Consider the following 23,263-nt stretch of genomic DNA (forward strand, 5'->3'; position numbering starts at 1 on the left):
ATTAGTTCCACGCGCACACAGCTTTAGTATCCCAATTATTGCGCGAGAGGCGACATATAAGGCCACGACCACATGGCAGTAGTACCCCACGTTTGATCGACAGGATTATTTTCTTTTCTGCTGAGCCGTCTGAGGGGGATCTTCAAATATTAAAACGGAAACAAGTTGTAGAGGGTATACAAGCATTCCTGAGCACACACCTTCTCGCATAAGCGTCCTAGTTAGAATAGTGTCAGACGTGGAACCAGAACAAACCGTGTGGTTCGTCCATTCAGAGGCAGCCGATTCAAGGAAAACCCAACGCACACAACAGGTATTAAGCGAAATATGAACCAGTTCTGCGGATTTTAAGAAAGGAGAAAGGGCAGTTAATAAAACAAACAAACAAATAGTGAAATACCCAAATAACAGCATAACCAAATAAGAAGAAAAGCAGAAAATGAAAAGTATAAGGAGCTTTGACCTTTTAATAAAGGGGAGAATATTTTTAAAAAAAAACGAATTCAACAAAATAGGCAATAGAACCTTTGGAGGAACCTTCAACCACAACATAAAGGAAAACGATCGAGTACCTCCAGCTTCGGAAAATCCAAGTTACAAAAATTTGTTCGATCATGCAGATGATATAAAATTGTGGGAAATAGAAGAGAAGGAAAATATTTGCCACAAGAGGGTAGAGGATTTGTCCGAGTTGGTTGAACCGTCAAATCACCCACATCAGTATGAAGGCATTTTTGTGAGGACAAGATATGCACATTATAACCAAACAGCTGAACCCGTTTTCCCAAGAAAACCAAATTTAGAAAAGGGCGAATTAGCCAGTGGAGCTAATGTAACAAGAACAGATGTCTGGCATAACCCTAAAGAACCTGCTGTCGTTTCAGTAGGTAAATTTGAACCACATAATTTTCGACCAGCTGGTTATGCTGAAAATGCGCCCAACCCAGATAGTATAAACTCAGATTATCACCCAGATTTTAGAGAGTATAGATTAAGAAGTGGAAATGCAGACAGAAGAACCTTTATGTATTTTATAAGTGCCTCCTACTTTTTTATTATGTCGTCTATTATGAGATCAACCATATGTAAATCTGTGCACTTCTTTTGGATCTCCAAAGATTTAGTTGCAGAAGGAACTACAGAATTAGATATGAGGACAGTAAGCCCTGGAGAACACGTTGTAATAAAGTGGAGAGGGAAGCCAATTTTTGTGAAGCATCGAACCCCTGAGGATATCCAGAGAGCTAAGGAGGACGACAAATTGGTGGAAACTATGAGAGACCCTCAGTTAGATTCGGACCGAACTATTAAACCTGAGTGGTTGGTTAATATAGGGGTCTGTACACATTTGGGTTGCATTCCAGCCCCCGGTGGAAATTACAACGGCTACTTCTGCCCTTGTCATGGTTCCCATTATGACAATTCTGGCAGAGTTCGCCAGGGCCCCGCGCCGTCCAATTTGGAGGTTCCCCCGTATGAGTTTGTTGACGAGAATACGATCAAGATTGGCTGATCCGTTGTGCCATTTTGCGGTTCCTCTGTTTAGCAGTTACTCCGTTTAGGAGTTGTTTCCTCCTTTTTTGATGCCGAACAATCCTCATGGGATACCCCAATTGGGGGAGCCATGCACCATAGAGGTCAGGCCTACACTGGAACAGTCGTGGAACGACCCAAGACCCACCCATTTGAACCCTCGTTCACGCAGGTGGAAGCTTCATAGTGCGATCGCCAGCAGTTCCTTTTTTCTCTCTGCACATTGCGCACTACACTTTTTGTTCGTTCAGATTTTTTTTTTTTTTTTTTTTTTTTTTTACCCTCCAAGTAGGCATATTTTTGTTGCAACAAAACAGGCCATTCTTTAAAAATACCACACCGTGTATATATAATTGCGTGTGTGTGTATTTACGGCGCGCCGATTTGGGCAGGGGCGGAGCACCTTTCAATAGTGCACAAAATGGTTGGCCACAACGGTGGGAGTGACCCCAAAGAGACGTGTCAGCCACGGTGTGCGAATTTATCGATCTTCAACGTATGTAGTATTAAAAGGTCACACTTCTACCGCTTTTCTTTATTATCCGTAGCGTTCTGTAAAAAGATGACAGTAAAAGCGTCAGGGGTTAACATTTTCTGTGCGAAATGTGTACCAAAGAGGAAAAAAAAAAAATATAAAAAGGTGAAGTGAAATTTTTGTCCATTCAAAGGGGAATACGTGGAATGACGAACATGCAAATGCAACCTTCCAGGTAAGCATGAGCAACTGTGTGTATCCCTCCCTCCTTGTCAGTTTCAAATTTTTGTCGCCGGCGAATTTGCCGTTGAGTGTAAGCGTGATGGTTTCTCCTTCATTTCGGCGTTGTGCACAAAATATGGAATCGAAAATATTTTTTAAAAATTGCGTTTTAAGTTTCAGAATGACAAATGGATCGCAAAAAAAGGGGTGGCATTACAAAAAGGGGTGTCCACGCGTGTGTAGGTAATGTGTGCGTGAACGTGTGGGTAAAAAGACTAAAACAATTGTATGAAGGGGCAAACGTAAGCACGGGCACACGAACGAGCGAACTGCGCAAGAAAGAGGGGTGCAGTGTGATCAAGCGGTGAGAGTATGCCTTGTTCATCCGTACGATTTTCTGTCATTTATTTTCTTCTGTCTGTTTTTCCGCCTGTTCACTCTGGTTCATCGCGCCCCTGCGTCACTTCCTGTGGCAGGTGCAGCCCTGAACGAACGTGTTCAACTTATTCGATAAATGCTTGTACAAGAGGAAACAGAAAAAATTGTTTATGAGGAAAACTATCAGGAAGATGCTTAAAAGGATGGCGTACAGTTTCCCTGTATTTTGTGGATCTCCGTACGCGCCGCCAAAGTGGGATCCGCCGAACTGCTCACAGGTGTGCTGTGTATCGTTAAACTGTGCACCGCTACACTGCGTACCGATATCGCCGACATGGCCCCTGCTAAGGTATCTGATAAGGATCCTCTTGTAGTGCCTAAATTTATACACAATGTAATGAAAGAAGGTTAAATTTCTGAAAAAATTGTAAATTTTAAAATAAAACGTTTGGAGGCTGTCCACCGAAGAGTTATAATAAATGAGGGGGGTCTTGAATATGTCGTTATGACAATGATTTTCATAATACCAAAAATTGAAAATATTTCTTTTTTTTTCTTTAAAAATAAAATTGGGATTTTTATCGTGAAAGGAATTCTTATTATGTAGCATCATATTTTCTTCCTCTTCACCACATATTGGAAACTTTCCTCCCATGGAGGTAGAAGTGTTTCCCCCGTTGGCACCAGTCGTTCTTCTTCCGCCACCTGGGCCTGTCCCTACTCCTGCTGCTGCTCCTCCTCTTGTGGGTTTTCCAAAAAGATATACTTTCTCTATCTCATCGTATAGTATATCTTGTAAATATTTGCAAATATATTGGAGTGAGTCAAAATTTTGTTTTTTTTCATTAATTTGTAAAATGCATATATCTTTCAAAATTTTGAAGAAGGATTCTGATTTGTTCCTATTTTTGTGTAAATTTTTCATATTTTTTTCGTTTATCATAATATATTTTAGCAGAAGGCTAATTGTGTTTTGTAAAATTTTAAAATTGGACAACATGTGATATATGATTTTCGTTTTGTTGTTTGTAATTTTTATGACATCCTTCAACTTGGAAATTACGTAATTATTTTTATTTTCAATAGTTTTTACTTTATCCACTAATGTGAGTAAGGCATGTCCTCTTGTATTTTTTGCTTTTTCTTCAATTTTTTCTTCTCGTATGCAATTCTGTTCATAATGATCGTACTGGATGTGATCATTCAGCATATGATCATATTCGTCCAGGTATTGTAATTTATTCTCCTTAATATATTTTTTTTTTGCTTCACTTTTTATTACTTTTTCTTTCATTTTATTTTCTGGTTTGTTAATAATTAATGGGATTTGTTTTCCGGATTTTAATTGGACCGAATAAATTTTCGACTCATTATTCTCATCATATTCGCTAATAATATCGTACACTTCGTTAACAAGTTTGCTATTGCTTTCTTCTGTTTCTTTTATTTCGTTTAATATTTTTATACTTTTGTCATTGTTTTTCTGCTTGTATTTTACATTTATAATATTTTTCATTTTATCTTTCTTTTGCATTTCTTTGTGTATCCCCGCTTCGTCCACATATTGCTTTAGATATCTGTCTGAGTAGATCATGTTTTCCATTTCGCCAAGGGTTAGGCACATGTTTGCCTGGTCGAGCTGACCACGTTGACTCCTTTGGGTGTGTTTTCCATGATGTGTCCTTTTTGACTGCTCCGCGTGGCCAGTACCTCCCCCTGCCTTTGCACTCTGCTCATTTTCCCTAATGTCTTTTTTTTCTCCTTCTAAGCTGGTTCTCGAAAGGGATATATGATTTATAATTAGGTCCACCAAAAGTTCTGTAATCGCTTCGCACTGGGCTTTTTTTCGATATTGCAAGGTTTCCTCTTCCTTATTCTGTACACTTAGGATCCCCTGTTTGGGGCGCAGTAACATTCGCCTACTTTTCACCCTATGGGACAGGTCCATGAGGGTGACTTTCCCCATCCTAGCCGAAATGGTGTAAACTAGCTCATTTTTAGTACTTGGCAATTTTTCCGAAAAAAGGTAATTTGTCGTGCAATTTGGCATATGATCCGCGATGACGCCTCTTACGTAGCTTTCGATCTTCGTTAGATTCTCTCCAATTTTGCGGCTAGACAGGCTACTCCATATATCTGCCACCAATTTGGTCATGCGTTTCATATCCCTGGGGTTTCTCATCAGCGTCATGATGTAGTAGCGCGATTGCACGTTTTTGCATCTTAACATGTGCAGATACAGCGTCAGGGTGTTAACCGTTGGGGGGGATTCAACATTCAGAGGGGGAGTTTCCACCCTAACTTGGTCATTTTTAGGGAGGTCGTCCATGTGGATCGGTTCTTCATCAGGATAGTACTCCCCATCTATGTAGTATTCCCCACTATCAGCATCCTTCTCTTCGCCCTCCTCCCAGTAGGCATAGTATGACAAATCCGTTTTCCCCAAACGGTCGTGCCTTTTGCAAGTCCTGTTTCCGTCCGAATGGGTAAAGGAAAGACCTTGTAATTCCTTCTCAAGTGTCAATTTATTTTTTTTCCTCAAAAGAAGACCATTCTTTATTATATCCATACATGTGCCACGGTTTCGCAGACTAGCTAGTGGGACACATCTCATGAAGAACATAAGCAATACTGAGTCGAATGGATTTTTCCACTTTGTCATGAAGTCGAAGCACCATTTGAGGCTCTCCAGGTTATGTGTCGTGCGTACCTTTCTTAGTTCATTGAAAAGGTAGATTATGATTAAGGCGTCCTGTGGTTGTTCTTTTAGTCTATTCTGTTGCTGCATTTTTTCCCAAATATAAGTCATGAGAGGGTCCTGCCCTTCCTTATGGGGGAAATACCTCGATGCATCACATGTTGGGAAACGAAAAATGGGTGAATAAGTAACGTGTAATTTTTTTATATGTCCTATTTTATTAAACTGTTTTAATAAGAAGAGTTTTCTGAACATTCCCCTTTTATTACTGATTTTCCTTTTTTTCTTCTTCAAAATTTTATACCTCCTTTTCCTCGGAGGGGGCAATCTCTTTCCAGATATGAAGACGAGGTACTTTCGGAAGGTGGACTTGATTAAGTTACGTCTAAAGGTGAGCAATTTGTTAATATCCCCTGCATGTTTTTTCAAACAGACCATATCGTGGTTGCACAGAAGACGGGGCTTCCATATAGTCAGGAGCGAGTATATACGCCTATTCTGCAGTATACTGTTTTGCACGTTTTTTATAGCTCCGTAGTTGTAGCAGTGCACTTTGGGAAGTTTCCTCTGTGGTGTTCCAGTCGGTTTCGCTGAAATGGTCCTCTTGTCAGAAGTGTGTGAAGTCGTTCCACTTTGTGGGGGAACGTCTCTTAGGATATCCACACGGCTGCACACCTTTGGGAAGACCCCCCTGATGAGCATACGGAATGGGGAAAGAAATCGCCGACGGGTGGATACATACTTCCCCACTGTGATTCTCCCAAGAGGTGAATCATCCAAGGGGTTGAAGAAGCTATCCATTATGACGGCATCTTTCATATTGTAGTGATGGTAACTGAGCTTGTCCTTATATCTCATCAGGTAGGAAACATAAGGCATGTATTTTTTAACCACATTTTTGTAATTCACGAATGGGTAATTTTTTAAAAGCTTGGATATTCTGAGTTTGTTAAAATTTTTGAGTACAGCATACTTCTTCTTCACAGCTTTGTTCAAGATGACTAGTGAGTGGGGTGAGACGTTCTGGTTGTATCTTTTCTGTCTTAACACATTCTGTTCTGTGGATAAAGAGGAGGACACACTAACTTTGTCTTTGTTTTTATCTTTCTCTTCCTCGTTCTGTTGAGTTGTATTCACTTCAACCCCCCTGATGGTGTTCCTTTCATCAAACGCGTTCCCTATTTGTTCTGTTAAATTATCGAATGACTGTTCGTTAATGTTACCACTCTTGGAGTCCCTCTCGACAAGTTCTGCATTCATTAATTCCTTTTCGATGAGCTCCGTATCGATCAGTTCCTTCTTGATCAATTCTGTATCCATCAGCTTTGAACCGATAAGATCCGTGTCTATTAATTCTTTTTCTATCGTTTCTGGATCTAGGAAGGAGCCTTCAAACGGGGTAAAGTTGGACAATCTTGGGAGGGTTGCACCGGTGGGGGACTGTTCAATTGTGATGGTTTCGGGTGACTGCAATGCATCCTCATCGTGCTTGTTACCTACGTGTCTCTGTCCATATCGGTGGTCGCTTGTTCCTGGTGCAGTCCCTCCACCGTGCATGCGCTCCTTGTCCTCAAGGAGCACCTCCAAATTTTCAATTATCTCATGGTCGCGAATGTTTTCATTTTTCTCATGTTTGTAATTGTCGTGAAAATCTTTTTCAATCTGCGTGATGTTATCATCGGAGTATATTTTATCACTGAGCATATCAACACCAGAAGAAGCAAAAATTTGCAAATGTGTTAAAGTACAGTAATAATTATTTTCCAAATTGTGGTGAGACAAAACAACAAACTTCATATACTTCACCCAACAGTTATCTTCATCGTAATTCTTGCAATAATCATATATGTTAAAGAGCTCAAAGCTCTTTGTAAAGTTCGTGGCAATTTTTCCTAACTTTTTCCATTTTTTCGTTGGGTATACATCACTCCCTAATATTTCTATAACTTTGAAATTTGACGCATAATGCTCTAGGGACACTAATCCGATTTTTTCTATGTGTATAATATCACTGAAGGAGTAGATCCACCATATGTCCGAATTGCATGGCGTTAGCATATAACTGTCATAGTCGTACTGTTGAATCGACCGGATGTTTATAATTCCCTTGCTGTGCTCGATTATCTTCGTCCCTGTGTCTAGCGAGCCGAAGTCGATCTTCAGCTTCAGGCTTGTCAGGTTGTAGTTTTCGCCTAGAATGTATTTTTCTAAAAAGGGGCGGTGAAACGGTTACTCAGCGGTGAAATGATTACACACCGGTGAATTCATCACGTTTGGGTACGCTGAAATGAATACGCACCGGTGAAATGATCACGTGGGGCCACTCAGGCATACCTGTCGACGCGCTGTCTTGGTTGTTATTTATGTCGTTCATATAAGTCGTATCTTTGGGGGTGAAAAAGCTTTTTATAAGAAAAAACAAAAAATTTATTGAAATTAAAAACCACCATATCATATTCCTTGTCTTCCGTAGTAGTAATGTTTCGATTTTTTTTTTTTTTTTTTTTTTTTCTTATTTAGCTTTCTGGCTGCTCTGCAGTTTTGAAGACTGCCCGTGTGCGTCCCCTTTGGTATGCAGCGTTAACTGAGCACTGTTGCGGGGGTACTTATTTAGACGCTTAAGAAGTCGCATGCTGCACGGTTTGCTTTGCGTAGCGATGAATCAGTTTGGTCACTTGAGGGATGATCGCGTGGGGGCATCGTACTTCCCCTAGAGTGAGTTGCAAAAAGGGGGTACCTCCGTTTCTGTGTCTTTTTCGTTTTCTCGTTTGGACTTGATGCGGAAGAGGAGAACGTTACGAATACTATTAATTGGGAAGGTCAAAAGGGTTGGACATGGTACAAATGAGCGACGCTGCAAACTAACGGGCGGTACTGCAAACAAATGGATAGCACTACGAACAAATAAGTTGCGGCGCAAACAAATGGATAATACTACGAACAAACGAAAGCGCTCTGCTTTGTGTGCTTTTCACAAAGGCGCACGGGTTTATAAGGGTCGCATACAGGTACATTTAAGTTCGACAATTTGAAGAAAAGCGCTTAACAGGACTTTTCCTCATGTTAATGAACTTAAAACGTTGAAGAACAAACAAAAAAAAAAAAAAAAGTATAGCAGTTAAGCAGTGGGGAAACGAAACAAGCAAAGTTGCGGAGATGCCAAGTTGCGAAGCAATGCAAAAAATGAGCCTCTTTAATTTCCCCGCGTTTTGGGTTTTGTTGCATGTTTAAAAATGATGTTCCTTTGAATTTTTTCCTTTATATTATTACGACCCTTTTGCGACGTTTTTACGACGCTTTGGGACATTACACCATTGCAGAATTGCCGCGGCGCTTTTCCGCATTTTTTCCGCGCTTGTGGCACGCGTTTGTAGCATGCGTTTGCCGATTTTTCCACAAAGGCGTTCATGGTGAAAATGGTTTGAAAAAAACTGAAGTCGAGAGGGACGGGCACGGCACGTTTGGCCTCACAAGTTTTATCATTCATGTACGAGTTGTGAAAGTTTCGTTGCGTAAGTTCGCAGCGATGGATGTAAAGAACGTTTTGCTATGCATGCATTCTGTACGCGTGCCCGTTCATGTTGTTTGTTGAACTGCACTGTTTTGTGCCCCCCAACATGCACATACCCCTTTGTGCATCACGCTGGGGGATAAAATGGTAAAGATGTGTTTAGCTGGTGGAGGAAGAAGGAAAAATAGCGAAAGGGAGTACCCACATGGGATAAAAACATCACAAAGGGAGTTACCTCTCCAAGAAAACAACGCCTGTAATGAACTCCATTTGTTGATTCTGTTAGCATTTCCTCGGGCACGCCGATCCACTTTGTCTGGCCGATTTGTTCGTCCCTTTTTAACTCTTGCAAGGAAAAAATGTGCCACAGGAAATTAACTCCAGCATGCCTCACACGCAGAGAGCACATTCACCACTTAGGAGGAAAATTTTTGTTCTTAAGAATTTCTTGTAATAGTGATTAAGCACATGCTTATATTCCTCAACGTTCGGAAGGAGGTCTCTCGATTTGACGCAACAGGAAATGTCACTAAAATTTGTAAGGTTTTCTGCGTACAAAATGGAAGGGAAAAAATTGTGGCATAAATTTGTACAAATGTGTTATTGGGGCAGAATGAATAAGTGAAGGAATCGTACTTGTGCATGGATCAGGTTACGATAAAAAATATACATGTATATATGTATGTACTGCCACGTGATAATATATCAACCAATGCAGAACCTACTTGTCGCTTTCTCCTTAAGGAGTAAGGGGGGATATAGGTCCTCTTGGTGGCAGAAGTGAAAGACGCGGTTCAAAATGTGGAAGTCAACGGAGAGGTTGTCCAAATAGATTAGAAGCTGATAAATGGGGGGGAAGGAAAGGGGTGGAAAAATAAATCAGGTACACTTCGAAAATTTTGTTCGAAAGGATGAGGTATTTGGCTGGTTCACTGTCCTCAGAAGTGTACTAATCAATCGACTGATGCAACTGTAAAGTAGCACTTACGACGTCCCGAATGTTTGCTTGAATATTCCCATCCGCGTGTATGCGATGTAGAGAGGTAGAAATGGTTTGGACTATTTTAACCTTTTTAAGTCTACGTAGGACAGTTTGAATGTAAGGCACTAGCGCTTTTTGCATGTCACCATCTTGAAGTGACTGTAAAAAGTGGGCTCGTTTTGCATTCTTAAATGTGAGCGACGCTGCATCGGTAAAATGGGATACGCTTTTCTGCAAATTTTTTCTTGATGCGATCGTGAGGTTCTTATTTGGTGTAACTTTTCTTTGCTCATTTGTTTCGAAAAAGGATGAGTTAAAAATAGTGCGCAATTCGCATATGTAAGGAAGGCTAAAATTTGATAAGGAGGGGGAATAGTACTGAGAACATAGCAGCAAAATGCTGCATCTGATAGACTCCAAATAGAAATATTTTTTCTCAAGGAATGAAGCAAACTGTTGTAACTCCTGCATGTGCTTGTTGTTGATTAATGTTATTATGGGGCAGTGACTATTCATTTTTACTTTCCCTTTTGATGCTTTTTTAATTTTTTTGATCAAAAAGGCAATTTTCTGCAGCATGGCGTTATGCTCGGGATCATGTGGTGATGTGAATTCTACAGAACTTAGACTTTTTTTTTTTTTTTTTCTCCAAATCGGTATATTTTTTGTAGTCTAAGAAAAATTTATATAGGAACGTTTTCTCTAGTATGCTTTTTAACTTGTCTTTGGAAAATGTTTTTCCCTCTTGTGCTGCATCATTCAGGGAGAGGTACTTCGAATGAGCCTCCTCGTTGGGTCTTTTGTAATGCGTGTCGATGATGAATTCATTCTTGGGATAATTATAAATAAAGGAAAAGCAAAAGTAGAGAAGCAACAGACTAACCACATTTTCCGTTTCTTCAGAGGAAGGGTTAATATTATGGATGCTCCATGATAAATCAATTAGTAAGGTGTAGATAACTTTCTTTAGTTGCGTCTTTTTTTTTTCATTTTCCTTATACATTTTTTGTATTATATTTAGCGTGTAGCACATGGACTTTATCATTTTTGTGACAATGTCTATTTTGAGCAACTCACATTTCTGCTTCACGTTCAGGTACTCTGTCACATTTGCAAAGAGTTCTACCTTCACATGATTGTATGTGTGTGCATTTGTTCTACAGAAATGTTTGACGATTTTTTCGGCCTTTTTCATTTTGTAGGGGATTTTCTGTAAGAGGATGTCCCTAAGGGGGAAGAGTTGTTCCTTTTCTTGGTATGCGTCCATTGTATGTTGTTCAATTGGGAGTTCGTCTTCCTTCTGAGTGATTTCATAACGTTTCTGCAGCGCTTCTCCTTGGAGTGTATCACTTCTATCGTGACAGACTGCGCGGAGGATCCCCTGCAAGCACAGGTTACTCTGAAGAATAAAATCCAAGTCGGTGTATTCTCCCACCAAGTAGTTGGTCAGAATGTGCATAATTTCGTCTGTCATTTTAGGGCATTCAAAGGAGTCTACATCTAGGGTGTCCATTTTTCCCATTTTGTCACAAAAGCTGCTTTCATTTTTAATGAGAAGAACAAACTGGTATACGTGAAGAAGTGTGAAAATCGAAGCTGCACAATGTTCTACATTGTTTAGGTGCAAATAAATTTCCTGTTCTTTTTCTATGAGGACAAAAATACACAGCATAATGTTTACAACGTTTTCGTAATATCTGTTGAGGTTCTTTAAACTAAACGATCTGATCATGGTGAAGAAGAAGCAGAAGTTAATGTCGTGTCGAAAATACTCCCCTACCATATGTTTGTTGATTAAAGCTAGTCTGTGCTTTACTTGGTCCGTGTGGGGGATGTTTTCCAAGTTGAGGGTGCGTATTTCACTCAGCAGGGTGGTGAAAAGTCTCGTGTTTTCAATTCCCTTTTGGAAATCCACCAAAATGTGGTATGGTAAATATCTCTTTATATCTTCAATGGAGAGGTGAATTTTTTCTACATTTTCTAAACATGTCTCTTCCCCTTGTTTAATCAACGCAAGTACTTTTCGTGCACTGACAATGGTGTAGATGCTGTACATATACTGAACATAGTTTTGTGATTTTATTTTTTCTAACGTGTTCCATGTCTTCCTATGACTGCTGTTTCCATCCTTTGGCATGTTTTCCTCAAAAACGGAATCCTGCACATTGTAACATTTTACTTCTTCATTTATTATGTCCAAACAGCTGTCACATGCACGGATGCATTCTTCCAGGTTGTTCGTCAGCAGGTGGAGTAGGGAACAATTGTTCAGCACCTTTATGTGTTCTTCCTTACTTAGTTCGTGACCTGCAATTTTGGGGGTAGGGAGCTTATGAAGGGCGCTTTCTCACAGGGGATCTCAATGTAAATCGTACAAGTGGAAGGTGCAGCACACTCAGTAGTACGCATATATATGTACATATATGTGCATGTGTATGTGCGCCCAATTGGGAGGAACGCCACATGGCCCCCCCACCCGTTTTCTCACCATTGAGCAGGTAGGAGGACACCGATTTGAGCGTCTCCAAGCAACTGACAAAATCGGAATTCTTGAAGTAGAGCTTCTTTGCCTTTTCTATCAAAACGATGAGGAAGAAATTCTTGGTGGACGTACAACTGGGTAGCTTCTGTTTCAGCATTCTGGATTCCCTTGCAGGGAGTTCGTTCCTCTTCATTTGGGTAAAATTCAATTGGATGACCTTATTTTGTGTTGCTCGATCTGCCAGTAGTAGTACTTTAGGTTCTTCTTTCTTAACTATATCGGAGCAGGGTACAACCAGATGATTGTTTTTTCCTGTAGTATCTTGGACTAGTTCTTCCGCTTGGCTATTTATAACATTCGATTTCTTTTCTTCAGAGATTTGCAGCTCGTTACGGTTGTCCACATTTGGATTGGAGCGATTTTCCCTGTCTACCTCATCATGCTGATCGAGTTTATCCATTTGGTCTTCTTCACAATCTCGGTATATTGAATCGACCGCTCTTTTTCGAATTTCTTCCTTTTGGTTTCTGAGCATCTCATTTTTTTGTTCCTCCAGCTGGGACTGTATCCTTTGCGCATCATCCTGCAGCTTCTTTAAAAAATCGTCTCGCGAGTTTTTATCTCTCTTGAGCATTTTCTTTAGATCATCTAAACTTTTTATTCTTCTCTCATTAATTACCGATTTGAATTTCTGCTCCTGTGCAATTAATTTGTTCTTTTCTTCCTTTGTGCATTTTATCAAATTTGGGTACGTGGCATTTTTGTATAGGAGGAAAATATTGAAGTAATTTAAATGTCCCCATAATTTGTTTTCTTTTTTCTTCAAATTTAGGATAATAAATTGGGTGTTTTCTCTAACCTGTACGTGTTCCTTGTTTATGCTTATTTTGTCATACAAATCGATATTCACGACTTTATTTTTCTGGTTTATTTTGATGTACGTGTCTGATATGAGGAGGTCCTTTGCCTTTTCCACTTCAACTACGTGTTCATCGTAGGTGGACAGGTCTTCAATGCATCTGACATCGGAGAAGACGCTTTTGCTGCGCTGTTCACCTTCGCTGATTCCTTCCTTTTTCAGCCTTATTTCCACGGAGTGGAAGTTTTCTCTCCAGGTGAGTTCCATGGGGAAGGCAAGCGGTGTGTACGGGAAGTTGTACATGGGGGACTTGTACGTTGCGAAGGCGTTTCCGTGGAACCAGCTATCGTGGAGGTGGCATAAACGTGTTTCTCTTTTCCACTTTACCCCGGGGGAAGAACAAGTACCGAACGGATGGAGTCGGAGCACAAAGTAGAAGTGTAGGCCAAAACCGGCTCAATTTCTACCAACCTCTGGTTTAGGAAATTCGCTCCAAGTTGAATCTATCAACAAAGGATCGCACAAGATAACCGCGCGGAAGTTTTTCCGTTCCTAATTTTCTTTAGTAGAGTTTTTTTATTTTTGCTTTTTGTGTAGGGCACTTATTTGGGGTGTTAAAAGTGAAATAAAGTTGGACAAAAAAAATTGGGGAAAATTTTCACAAAAGTGATAGAAAGAAAAAAGAAAAAAAAATAAGCACATAAAAAATAAAGAAACTTTTGGCCTTAGAGAAAGTGTTCCTTCTTCGCTTATTCGACAGAAAGTTGGATGTGTACCTGTACGCGTTTGTGAGGGTGAAAAATTGGCGTGATGTGGAAATGGGGTGAAAATGGGGCAAAAATGGGACCAAAGTGGGGACAAAACAAAGTAACGTTCGCGTACACCTCTACAAATTCCGACTAATCACGTCAAAATAAACTGACCCACGCAAAACAAACATCTCAGGGAGGTAGGTAAACAAAAAAATACGGCATGCAATAAGCACACAAAAGATGAACCGATTCACGATGCAAGAAAAAAAAAAGTACGCTTTTGTAAAAGCGCTTTCCTCTCTAACCTCGTGGTCTATTCCGTAGTAGGTGTCGCTATGTGCGTACACGGAAAAGTCGTAGGTCCCCCGGACTAGGTCTTCCAAACTGCATGCAGGGAAAAAAAAAAAAAAATAAATAAATAAAAATGGTGACAAACCGAGGAGGCATTTGAGAACGACGTGAGGGAATGCGGGATAGAGATGAAGACACAAAATGTTACGGCTAGCCCTTGCATCTGTCGCGTGTACCCCAAAATAAGTGGGGCACTTGGGGCTGGGCTATTTTAGCCGTGGGGGGCAGTTTCCCTACGTGAACGAGACGGAGGATGTTTTCTTTAGGGGCGCATTGTTGAAGCGCTTGATGGAAACCGATTCGTCTTGAGCACAATCGTGCAGGATGGCGTACCTATTTGGCGGGGCGGAGGGTGCAAATATGTTAGGAAGCACGGGTACGTGTAGGGAAGTATATGCTTCAGTTCGCAAGGGTCTATTCCATCATGGGCATAGGTACCCATGCGTATGTAGCACAGCAAGTGTAAAGCTGCTTTCCTACCACTGCACATTCGCACTAGGGGGGGCACTCGAATTGGAATCCCGCGATACTTTATTAAAGAAACAAAAAAAAACTTTAATGATAATTTCATTCGGATCATGATGCTTCATTTTAAAAAAAAATTTATTTTCATTTTTTAGATGATTTACACACGGAATGCTGACAAAGTTATATTTCTTTTCCGCCACATCGTTAGCAGGGTTAACACTTTTGTAAAATAATTTGACGCTGCTAGTTAGGGAGGGAATTTGAAAAATAAAATCCAACTGAGAGGTGTGGAAAATGTTAAGTGAATATAAAAAGGATTTATCAAATTTTAGTAGGTCCTTTAAATTTTTTATTTGCAATTCTTCCAATTTGGCTAGCTGACTATCATTTATGTCCTTAATCTGGTTAAGGGAATTTTGGCTGGGCTGAATTTTCTGGTTAATACACTGATATATGAGGATCAAATTTTTTATATAATTATATTTACCAAAGAGTAAGCATATGTCAATGAAGCCATTAATAACTCTTGCTATTTGATCCATGACTAATTTCAAGTCGATGTGATAGTCTACCGTTTCGTAGGTGCATTCGTACAAACGGGACAGGAGCAGGAGGTATGTTTTGATATTTCTCATATTCATGTTGATATCTAGGGGAATTTGGTTTCTCAGTTTTACGTTGTATTGGTCTTCGTTGTGCCTGAGGGGGACGTCATCAAATTCCCTCGCCTGCGCGATCAGGGCGAACAGTCCGTAGAAGTCGAGTTCCTTTGTCTGCGTGCGGTGCAATTCGTGGCGTTCTTCGGGGGTGGTTGCTTTGTCTTCTACGCAGTGATCTTCGTTCGTTGGGCCGATTATCGCTTCCCCCAAGTCCATGGCTACCTCCCCCTGATCGACCACACCGTTGCCATTTTGGAGATCTCCACTGTGGTCTTCTCCCTCATCGTTCTCATCTTCCACATAATTATGTCTCTCACAACTCTGCTCAACCATTTTGTAAAAAAAAGACACCGTCTCACATTTTAGGTAGTACACGGAGGCAATATGCCCCAGGGGGGTAGCGCAATAAGTGTACATGTAATCCTCCATCGTTACTTGTATGCACTTGTTGTTCTGCAGAAAGCTGATTGTGCTGTCGATAATTTTATTCACATGCTCATATATAACCTTCTTGGCCTGATTAGACAGTATATTATTATCAAATAGCTGGACATACTGCACATCTTTTATATAGTAGGAAGGGTTGGAAAAAAGTCTTTTAAAGTAATACGATTTGGTAAGGTAATTAAAAAGGTCTTCCTTGTTGCTTATCACTTTGGAGCAAATTTCTGCATTGATGTGTTCATTTAAATTTTCTATAATATTGGATTCTATATTCATAGGATGATAGAGAAAATTTTTGATTGCGTTTTTTCTTTTTTCTTGGACTAGCAATATGGCTAAAGCTTTGTCGTCAAATTGTGGTCTGCCAGCTCTGCCAATCATTTGTAGTAAATCTGTGTAGGAAATATCTTTGTACTTTTTCGTCTTGGCATCGTAGAATTCATTTCCCTTTATGATAACTAGATAAGCTGGGAGGTTAATTCCCCATGCTAAGGTTGATGTACATATAAGTATTTGAATTATTTTATTTAAAAAAAAATATTCTACAATATTTTTATCATTTTCGTTTAACCCAGCGTGATGAATTCCTATTCCGTACCTGAGCAAATCTTTCAAGTGTTCATTTTCGATTATGTTCAGGTAGTTTTGGAAGAGCATGTTAGCTACTTGTGTTTTTTCTTCTCCAGATAAGTTTTTGCTCATTAGGGCGGTGTAATCGAGCAGATCGTTTGATTCGTCGTCACCACTGTCACTGTCGAAATGGTGGTCATCATCATGGCTTCTTTCGAAATGATTCGTTTCAAAGCTACGACGAGGATATTGGCGCTCATTTGGTTCTTCTTCACCCTTTGGAAATTTTTTTTTTTTTTTTTTTTTTTTCTTTTTTCCATCCTTTCTTTTACTACTGTTAAGTAAAAACTGGATGTGACTCTTATCGTTTAGCAAATTTTCTGTATGCAAAAAGTTCAGATTGTGGGAACTGAGGTTGAGGGAAATTATATCATATCCGGTAACCCTCGTTTGTCTCCTGGACGAAACAAATATGAGTACATTTTTGGACTGTGCATATTGGTTAATAGCGTCGAAGACGTTTTTGTTCATTACTGACATTCTTGCGCAGTATGCCTTTTGGGTGAAGCCTAGAATGTGCGTTTTACAAGGTACTATGCGGCAAGAAGACGGGAAATTAAAAAGGTAGTCTTCTTTTACATCTAGCCATAGGATCAAATCGTCTACACTCGTTATGACAGTGGTTAATCCAACGAGTCTTATTTTTTTATTCAAATATTGTTCCATATTTTTAAACCGATTAATTAAAATTTCAATGACACCTCCTCTGTTTTCCTGCCCGAGTAAATGTATCTCATCAAAAATGATCAAATTGACGTTTTTCATGAATTTTTTATTTTTCCAATTTCTGGATATAACGTCTAATTTTTCTGGCGTACATATGATTATGTCACTATCTACGATATTTTCTTTATTTTCGTTTTTATCTCCTGTCAGTTCAATTACGTTTTTGTTTAGGAGGTTTTTAAATTTGCTGGCCCAGCTTTTGTATCTCTCATTTACAATGGCCTTCATGGGGCATATGTACACGGCTTTTTCCCGTTCGTGGTGGAGTAGGTTCCTCAGGATGCACAGCTCTCCGATGACGGTCTTGCCGCTTCCTGCGGGGGGTTAATAGGATAACCGGGTAAGAGGTTATGAAGTTATGACGTTATGACGTTATGTGGTTGTGCAGGGCGTGCTCCGCTGTGGGGAAAATTTCCCACTAAACGAAGCACTAAGAAGTCGCTTAGGATGCCTACCTGTAGGGGCCCCTAGGAGGATGTTCTCATCCGTGTGGAACGTGGCGTGGAACATCTGCGTCTGAATAGGGTTAAAATACCGGAAGGAAAAGAACTTGATGTAGCTAGGGATTTTCAAAATTTGCGTTGACAGTGGAACGATCGGCAGAATTTCGGAAAATATATTAATCTTCTGATTAATGAATAGGTTGTTTGTGTTGAAAATATGGACGTAGGACAAATTGCACCAATTCATGGATAAAAACTGGACCGTGATTTGCGGGGGCATTTGATTTGCGATTGGAAATTCGAAAGAAATGTCATGGATTTTTTTCCTGTCTTTTTTATGAATAGAGAATTTTTGGAAATATAAAATGTCATTATTGAGTGTATTCAAAAGGAAGAGATGAAAGTTTTCTTGAAGGTCATTCCACTGGTCTGACCAAATGGTATTTATGAGTTGTACTTGCAGATTTATTTTCATGATGGTTTGGGTTATGGGCTGAATGTATCCATCGATGTGTAAGTTTGGAATTACATTCTTGTAGTAGAGAATTTGGTTGGTGTAGACTTCGTTCCTTAGAAAGAAAAGAAGTTCGCTTTTGGTTAACGTGTCGATAGATTCGTGTGTTAGTTTTTTTTTTTCTAAAATGTTCACCACAGATTCTTTTAAGTAGATGGTGTAGTTTTGGTTTTTCCGGTACCTGCCCTGTGGCGTGTTATATGAATCATGATTATTAGCATACTCCTCTTCGAGCATTTCTGACGGATTTACATACTTCCCCCTGTAGGGCAGATGATTCGGGTGGGAAGCTGCATTATCTTCCGATGGATCGTTTCTGTGTTTAGCCCCCTTTGCAGGTTGGCTAGAAAATGTCATGTTCTTCTTTTCTAGTAACTCATTCTTGTAGCAGAAGTGCCTGAAGACGCAACAATTGATGGGAAGTCTCCTCAAAATGGATACAATAAGATTATGGGTATTCATAATCAAGTTGGAAATATTCTTCAAGACGTTAAGGCATATTTCATAGTAGGCATATAAAATGCGAATAATATTCTGTATGACATAGTTAATTTCGCAAATGAGGGAAAAGTTATTTATTTGTATTCTTCTCAGATAGGATTCGATCAATATGCGTAAGGTCATACATTTGGATTCATCGTACTGTTCGTTTATTTCACATCTACTTTTTAAGAACATAAAATCTTTCATGTCTTCATTTCGAATTTGTATATTTTCAAATTCTTTCGACTTACTAATAACGTCAATAACTTCTATGTAATTGCTTCTGTCAATGTTTGCCGCGAAAATTCCTATGGTTTGATAATCCACATAGTACTTGGCTGCTATGTGTCCATAGAACGTTCCGATAAAGTCGTTGGTGAGGAATACTCTCCTTACTAATTTATTTTCACTCAGGTTTTGTATAGCCTTTAGGATAATATCCTTCCTTTTATTGTACAGATGGATGTCTGTGGTTAGATCTGCATCGTACAGGTTGGGGTTCTTTTTCATTCGGACGTAGAGGTAGGTATATTCCAGCCACTTGATTCCATCCTCGATATTTTTGGTTGTCCCTATGCTTATTTCAGCGTTTAGGTGATTTTCTATATTTTTTAAAAAGCTCGATTCGATGATGGTATTATTGGTTAGCAGTTTTATATACTTGTACAGTTTTGTCCTTTCCGTTATGAGGATGGCATGTCCATGATCTTCGTACTGCGGTCTGCCGCACCTTCCGAATATTTGGTTAATATCAAGAATATCCATATCTTCCATTTTTCCACTTTCGGAGGAGAAGAAGTTGGTACCTTTGATGATGACGGTATGGACGGGTAGGTTAACTCCCCATGCTAAGGTCGACGTGCAGCATAACACATTGAAGGCCTTTTTTTTGAATAAATCTTCCACCAATATTTTGTCGGACCTTGACATGCCCGCGTGGTGTATGGAGCAGCCAAATTCATAAAACTGTTTCACATACATGTTATTCGATTTTTTAATTCTCTTATTTATATCGCTATCTGTGTAAAGGTTAGTGAGGAAGTAATCGATTTCACCATTTTTCACAGCATAGTCTATCAGAAATTGTATAGTCTTTTGGGTGTCATTTCTTGAGCACACAAAGATGATGCACTGCTTGTCTTTCTTCAGCGCATTTATAATTTCGCCATACGCATATACATTCTTTGCTACATTCAACTTGTTCATATTTTTTTCATGTATTCCGTAGAGCGTTTTGTCCAGCTGGATGGATCTGTAACTTTCATTGAAGTAGAAGCACATGTCTTTTTCCACTTTTAGAAAATCTCTCACGTCGTTGTAATTCGGTAGCGTGGCTGACATGGCCATTATTCTCCTCACCGACTGGGACGTTTCCGAGTATCGTAAAAATCGAGCAACAATCGTTTCGATCACATCACCTCTGTCTGTATTTAGCAAATGTACTTCATCAAGGATCAGGCATTTGATGTGTTTAATTAATGACTCGTCAGATACCGTGGTGGAGTAACTGCTATTTCTTAAAAGGATGTCTAGCTTTTCCGGGACGGTTACTATTATGTGCACTCCTTCCAACTGTTTGGAGGTCAGGCTGTGTTCCTTTGTGTATTCGCACACCTTTAGGTTAAAAATTTTTAGCTTCCTCTGGAACAGGTTGGTTATTTCGAAGACGAGGGACTTCATCGGGGCTATGTAGATGATTTTGAATTCCTTTGCGTTTATGGAGTTTCCACCGCGGGAGGGGGCGTGGTCGTTGGCGTGGTCGTTGGCGTGGTCGTTGGCGTGGTCGTTGGCATGGTCACTGGCGCTGTCATCGCTTGGGGGGTCTTCATGAAGGGGGTCTCCGTTTGGGAGGTCCCCAATTGGGATGTCCTCATTTGGCTGGTCCTCATTGGTGGAGTCTTCATTTGGAGGGTCCTCACTTGGGGATTCCTCTTTCGGCGGTTCATCGATCACCTGTCCGTTGGGCTTCTCATGATTTACGTTTGCATGGCGAAACTCCCGGGTGTTTACCCCCTCCCCGCTGCGAAGAAGGTAATTCTGGGCGATTCTCTCCAGGCTGATTCCGTTCTGCTCGCAGAAGAGGCAAATCTGCTGCAGTATGACTAGCAAGGCGATGTTAGTTTTTCCACATCCCGTGGGTGCGGAAACGAGTAAATTCTTATTCGTCTGAAAGGCAGCCTTAAAAACTTTAGACTGTACATAGTTAAAATGTTCGAATTCGAAAATGTACTTGTGCCAAAATGGTAGCACCTTCACAGAAACTAACTCGTCCTTACTGAATTGAAAGTTTTCCAATCTGTTAATCCTCACTTTGGTAACATTATCTGTGTATGAGTAAGAGGTATTTCTAGGCACCTGAATTTCTTCCAACTGGTTCTCTTCATTTGGTATGTATATCTTTTTCACATCACCAAAATTGTTTTCTTTTAATGTATATAGAAAGAAATCTACAATTTTTTCAATGTTTTCCTTTTTTATGAAAATATTTTTTTTACTGTTAATTCCGTCTGTCGTTTTATCAGTTATGAAAAAGTTCGATGCGAGAACTTTTTCCTTTACATCTACATATTTACTTAACAGTTTGATATCCCTTTTTATGTTTTCCTTGTTTTTGATAATGTTAAATATGAAGTCTATGTGTTCTTCTCCTAGGAGATCCAACAGGCTATTTTCCAAATTGTCCCTTGTCAAAGTTGTGTAGATAATTTCTGTAATCAGTTCGTTCATTTCGTTTAGGCTTATCTTTTTGATTTGGTTTCTTCTGTTCATAATTATGTACCTGTCTGTGCTTTGGCTGAATGCTTTTCCGCTATTTAGAATTTTTTCGCACATATCATGCACGTACATTAGCCCCGATTCGCCTCCTTCGAGGTGGTCCTCCTCATAGTCCTTCGATTTCTTCTTCACATTTGGCGGCCCTCTCTGCTTGTGGGTGCCATTCCGCATGTACTTTTTCTCCTCGCGCATCAGGCGCAGGAGTTTCCTTTGCAGGGTGGGCTCCCGTCTGCCCGTGTGGTTGTCCTTGGGGCTATCATCGAGACTGCTATCTAAACTGCTACATAAATTACTATCTATACTACTACATAAATTGCTATCTATACTACTATCTAAATTACTATCTGAACTGCTACCTGAACTACTATCCCTGCCGCTGTGCCTGCCCACGCGCCCAGCCCCGCCGCAACTTCTGAAGAATGAGCTCCTCTGTATGTACGCCACCGCTTCGTCAATGTCATACTTCCCATGCTTGATGGAATATTCATAGTAAGAATTTCCCTTCACTCGGTTGTTTAATCGTGGCTTCATTTGTCCGATCTTGTTCTTTCCCTCATGCACACAAGTGTCAATATGTGTCTGTGCACGTACACATACCCCTGTGAGTGCAGTCACCTTGGGAGTTGGCGCTTTATCGTGCTGTGAGGCCTTGCTGAGGAGGACGCAAAATATTGAGAGACACTATATCGTTGCAGGCGTTTCTAGGTTTATTTATTGGCAACAAAAATGGTGATCTCTTTTTTCTGGAATGATAAATCAGATGACTTCACTTGGCACTACCAAATTAGTACTCAACCTTGCAGGTAAGCAATCCTTCCATATATGCACATATAGTTAGCACCTTTTATGGCACTACAATTCATCATAATGAGCATACTGCGTTGTATAGGACCTCCAACTGGTGGTTCTTCTACGTAGTTTGCTTTATTTTTCTCTTTGTGTTCTTCTCTCACGTTATTTTTTGCGTAGTTAACTGGTCAGGTGAGAACTTTGTCCTTACACAACATTTATTCCGATTTGCATTCACAACTTAAGGGTCCTTTATGAAATGAGTTCTCTGACCAAGCGGTTAAAAGGTGTCTCCTGTAGTATAGCATTATGTGCAGATGCTCTTTTCGGCCACACTGCATGTGCATACGTGCCTATTCGCACGTCAGGTGTATAACTTCGACTAAAGGAAGAAAATGTAAATGAGCGCTTTTAACCCCTGCATTGTAAATGGTAATCATCTGGTCAGCAGGTTAACACGCGGTGGCAGACTGAATGGATCCGAGGTTGCCTATATAACAACCTTGTCATGCACGAAAAAAAAAAAAAAAGCGTTGCCCTTCTACATAAAAGAAAAAAGGAAATCCCTTTATCCCCTGATGGAATTCTCTGAAAAAATGACTAAAAAGTTTTGATACCACTTAACAGTAGGTTAAAGTGGAAGAAAAAAATAATTAAGAAAATTGGGAAATAAAAAAAATTGTTAAAAATATGCGGGGAAAGTTATATATATATTTTTTTAAAAGGATTAGTTATTAGTGTATGTCCCTGCCCACGCTGGGGACGGGGGGGAGCTTCTCCCTACACATGCAAGGGGGAATATAAAATAACAGGTTATACAACTTTACGGTGATCCATTTGTTCAAAAAAAAAAAAAAAAAAAAAAGGGGAAAATGAAACAAATGCGATTCTTAAAGCAAAGGCACACGGAAAATAATATATCAGGGAGAAATTCAAAAATAACCAAATGGTGAAAAAGTGCCACAGGGGTTATGAAGGGCGGGGGGTGTATGCGAAAAGGAAAGCACAACATATTGCCCAGTTTTATATAAATAAATAAAAAGGAAGAACAAAAAAAAATGCAGTAAAATCATGGCAACATGTGGACAT

The 23,263-nt window shown here is 39.9% G+C and overlaps 4 protein-coding genes across 4 annotated transcripts; 1 reads left to right on the top strand and 3 right to left on the bottom strand.

Annotated features, from left to right (window-relative positions):
* Positions 1–439: 439 nt before the first annotated feature.
* PCOAH_00047240 (Ubiquinol-cytochrome c reductase iron-sulfur subunit) lies at positions 440–1,513 on the top strand (the record flags this gene model as incomplete). The annotated part of the gene is made up of 1 exon (XM_020061508.1): positions 440–1,513. The coding sequence occupies one exon, from the start codon at positions 440–442 to the stop codon at positions 1,511–1,513; it is 1,074 nt and encodes a 357-aa protein (XP_019916782.1).
* A 1,177-nt stretch (positions 1,514–2,690) lies between these two features.
* PCOAH_00047250 (Uncharacterized protein) lies at positions 2,691–7,761 on the bottom strand (the record flags this gene model as incomplete). Its single annotated transcript, XM_020061509.1, has 2 exons — positions 2,691–7,513; positions 7,641–7,761. 2 exons carry the CDS (start codon positions 7,759–7,761, stop codon positions 2,691–2,693), a joined length of 4,944 nt encoding a protein of 1,647 aa, XP_019916478.1.
* A 1,446-nt stretch (positions 7,762–9,207) lies between these two features.
* On the bottom strand, positions 9,208–13,407 carry PCOAH_00047260 (Uncharacterized protein; the record flags this gene model as incomplete). Its single annotated transcript, XM_020061510.1, has 5 exons — positions 9,208–9,365; positions 9,543–9,657; positions 9,806–10,205; positions 10,495–12,106; positions 12,288–13,407. The coding sequence occupies 5 exons, from the start codon at positions 13,405–13,407 to the stop codon at positions 9,208–9,210; spliced, it is 3,405 nt and encodes a 1,134-aa protein (XP_019916315.1).
* A 763-nt stretch (positions 13,408–14,170) lies between these two features.
* Positions 14,171–21,916, bottom strand: PCOAH_00047270 (RNA-helicase; the record flags this gene model as incomplete). The annotated part of the gene is made up of 4 exons (XM_020061511.1): positions 14,171–14,276; positions 14,481–14,576; positions 14,724–17,484; positions 17,626–21,916. Coding segments are annotated over 4 exons (7,254 nt in total), but the record flags the coding sequence as incomplete, so codon positions are not given.
* Between the last annotated feature and the right edge of the window lie 1,347 nt (positions 21,917–23,263).

The sequence above is a fragment of the Plasmodium coatneyi genome, chromosome 12 (genome assembly GCF_001680005.1).
Source record: "Plasmodium coatneyi strain Hackeri chromosome 12, complete sequence".
Classification (NCBI taxonomy): Eukaryota; Apicomplexa; class Aconoidasida; order Haemosporida; family Plasmodiidae; genus Plasmodium; species Plasmodium coatneyi.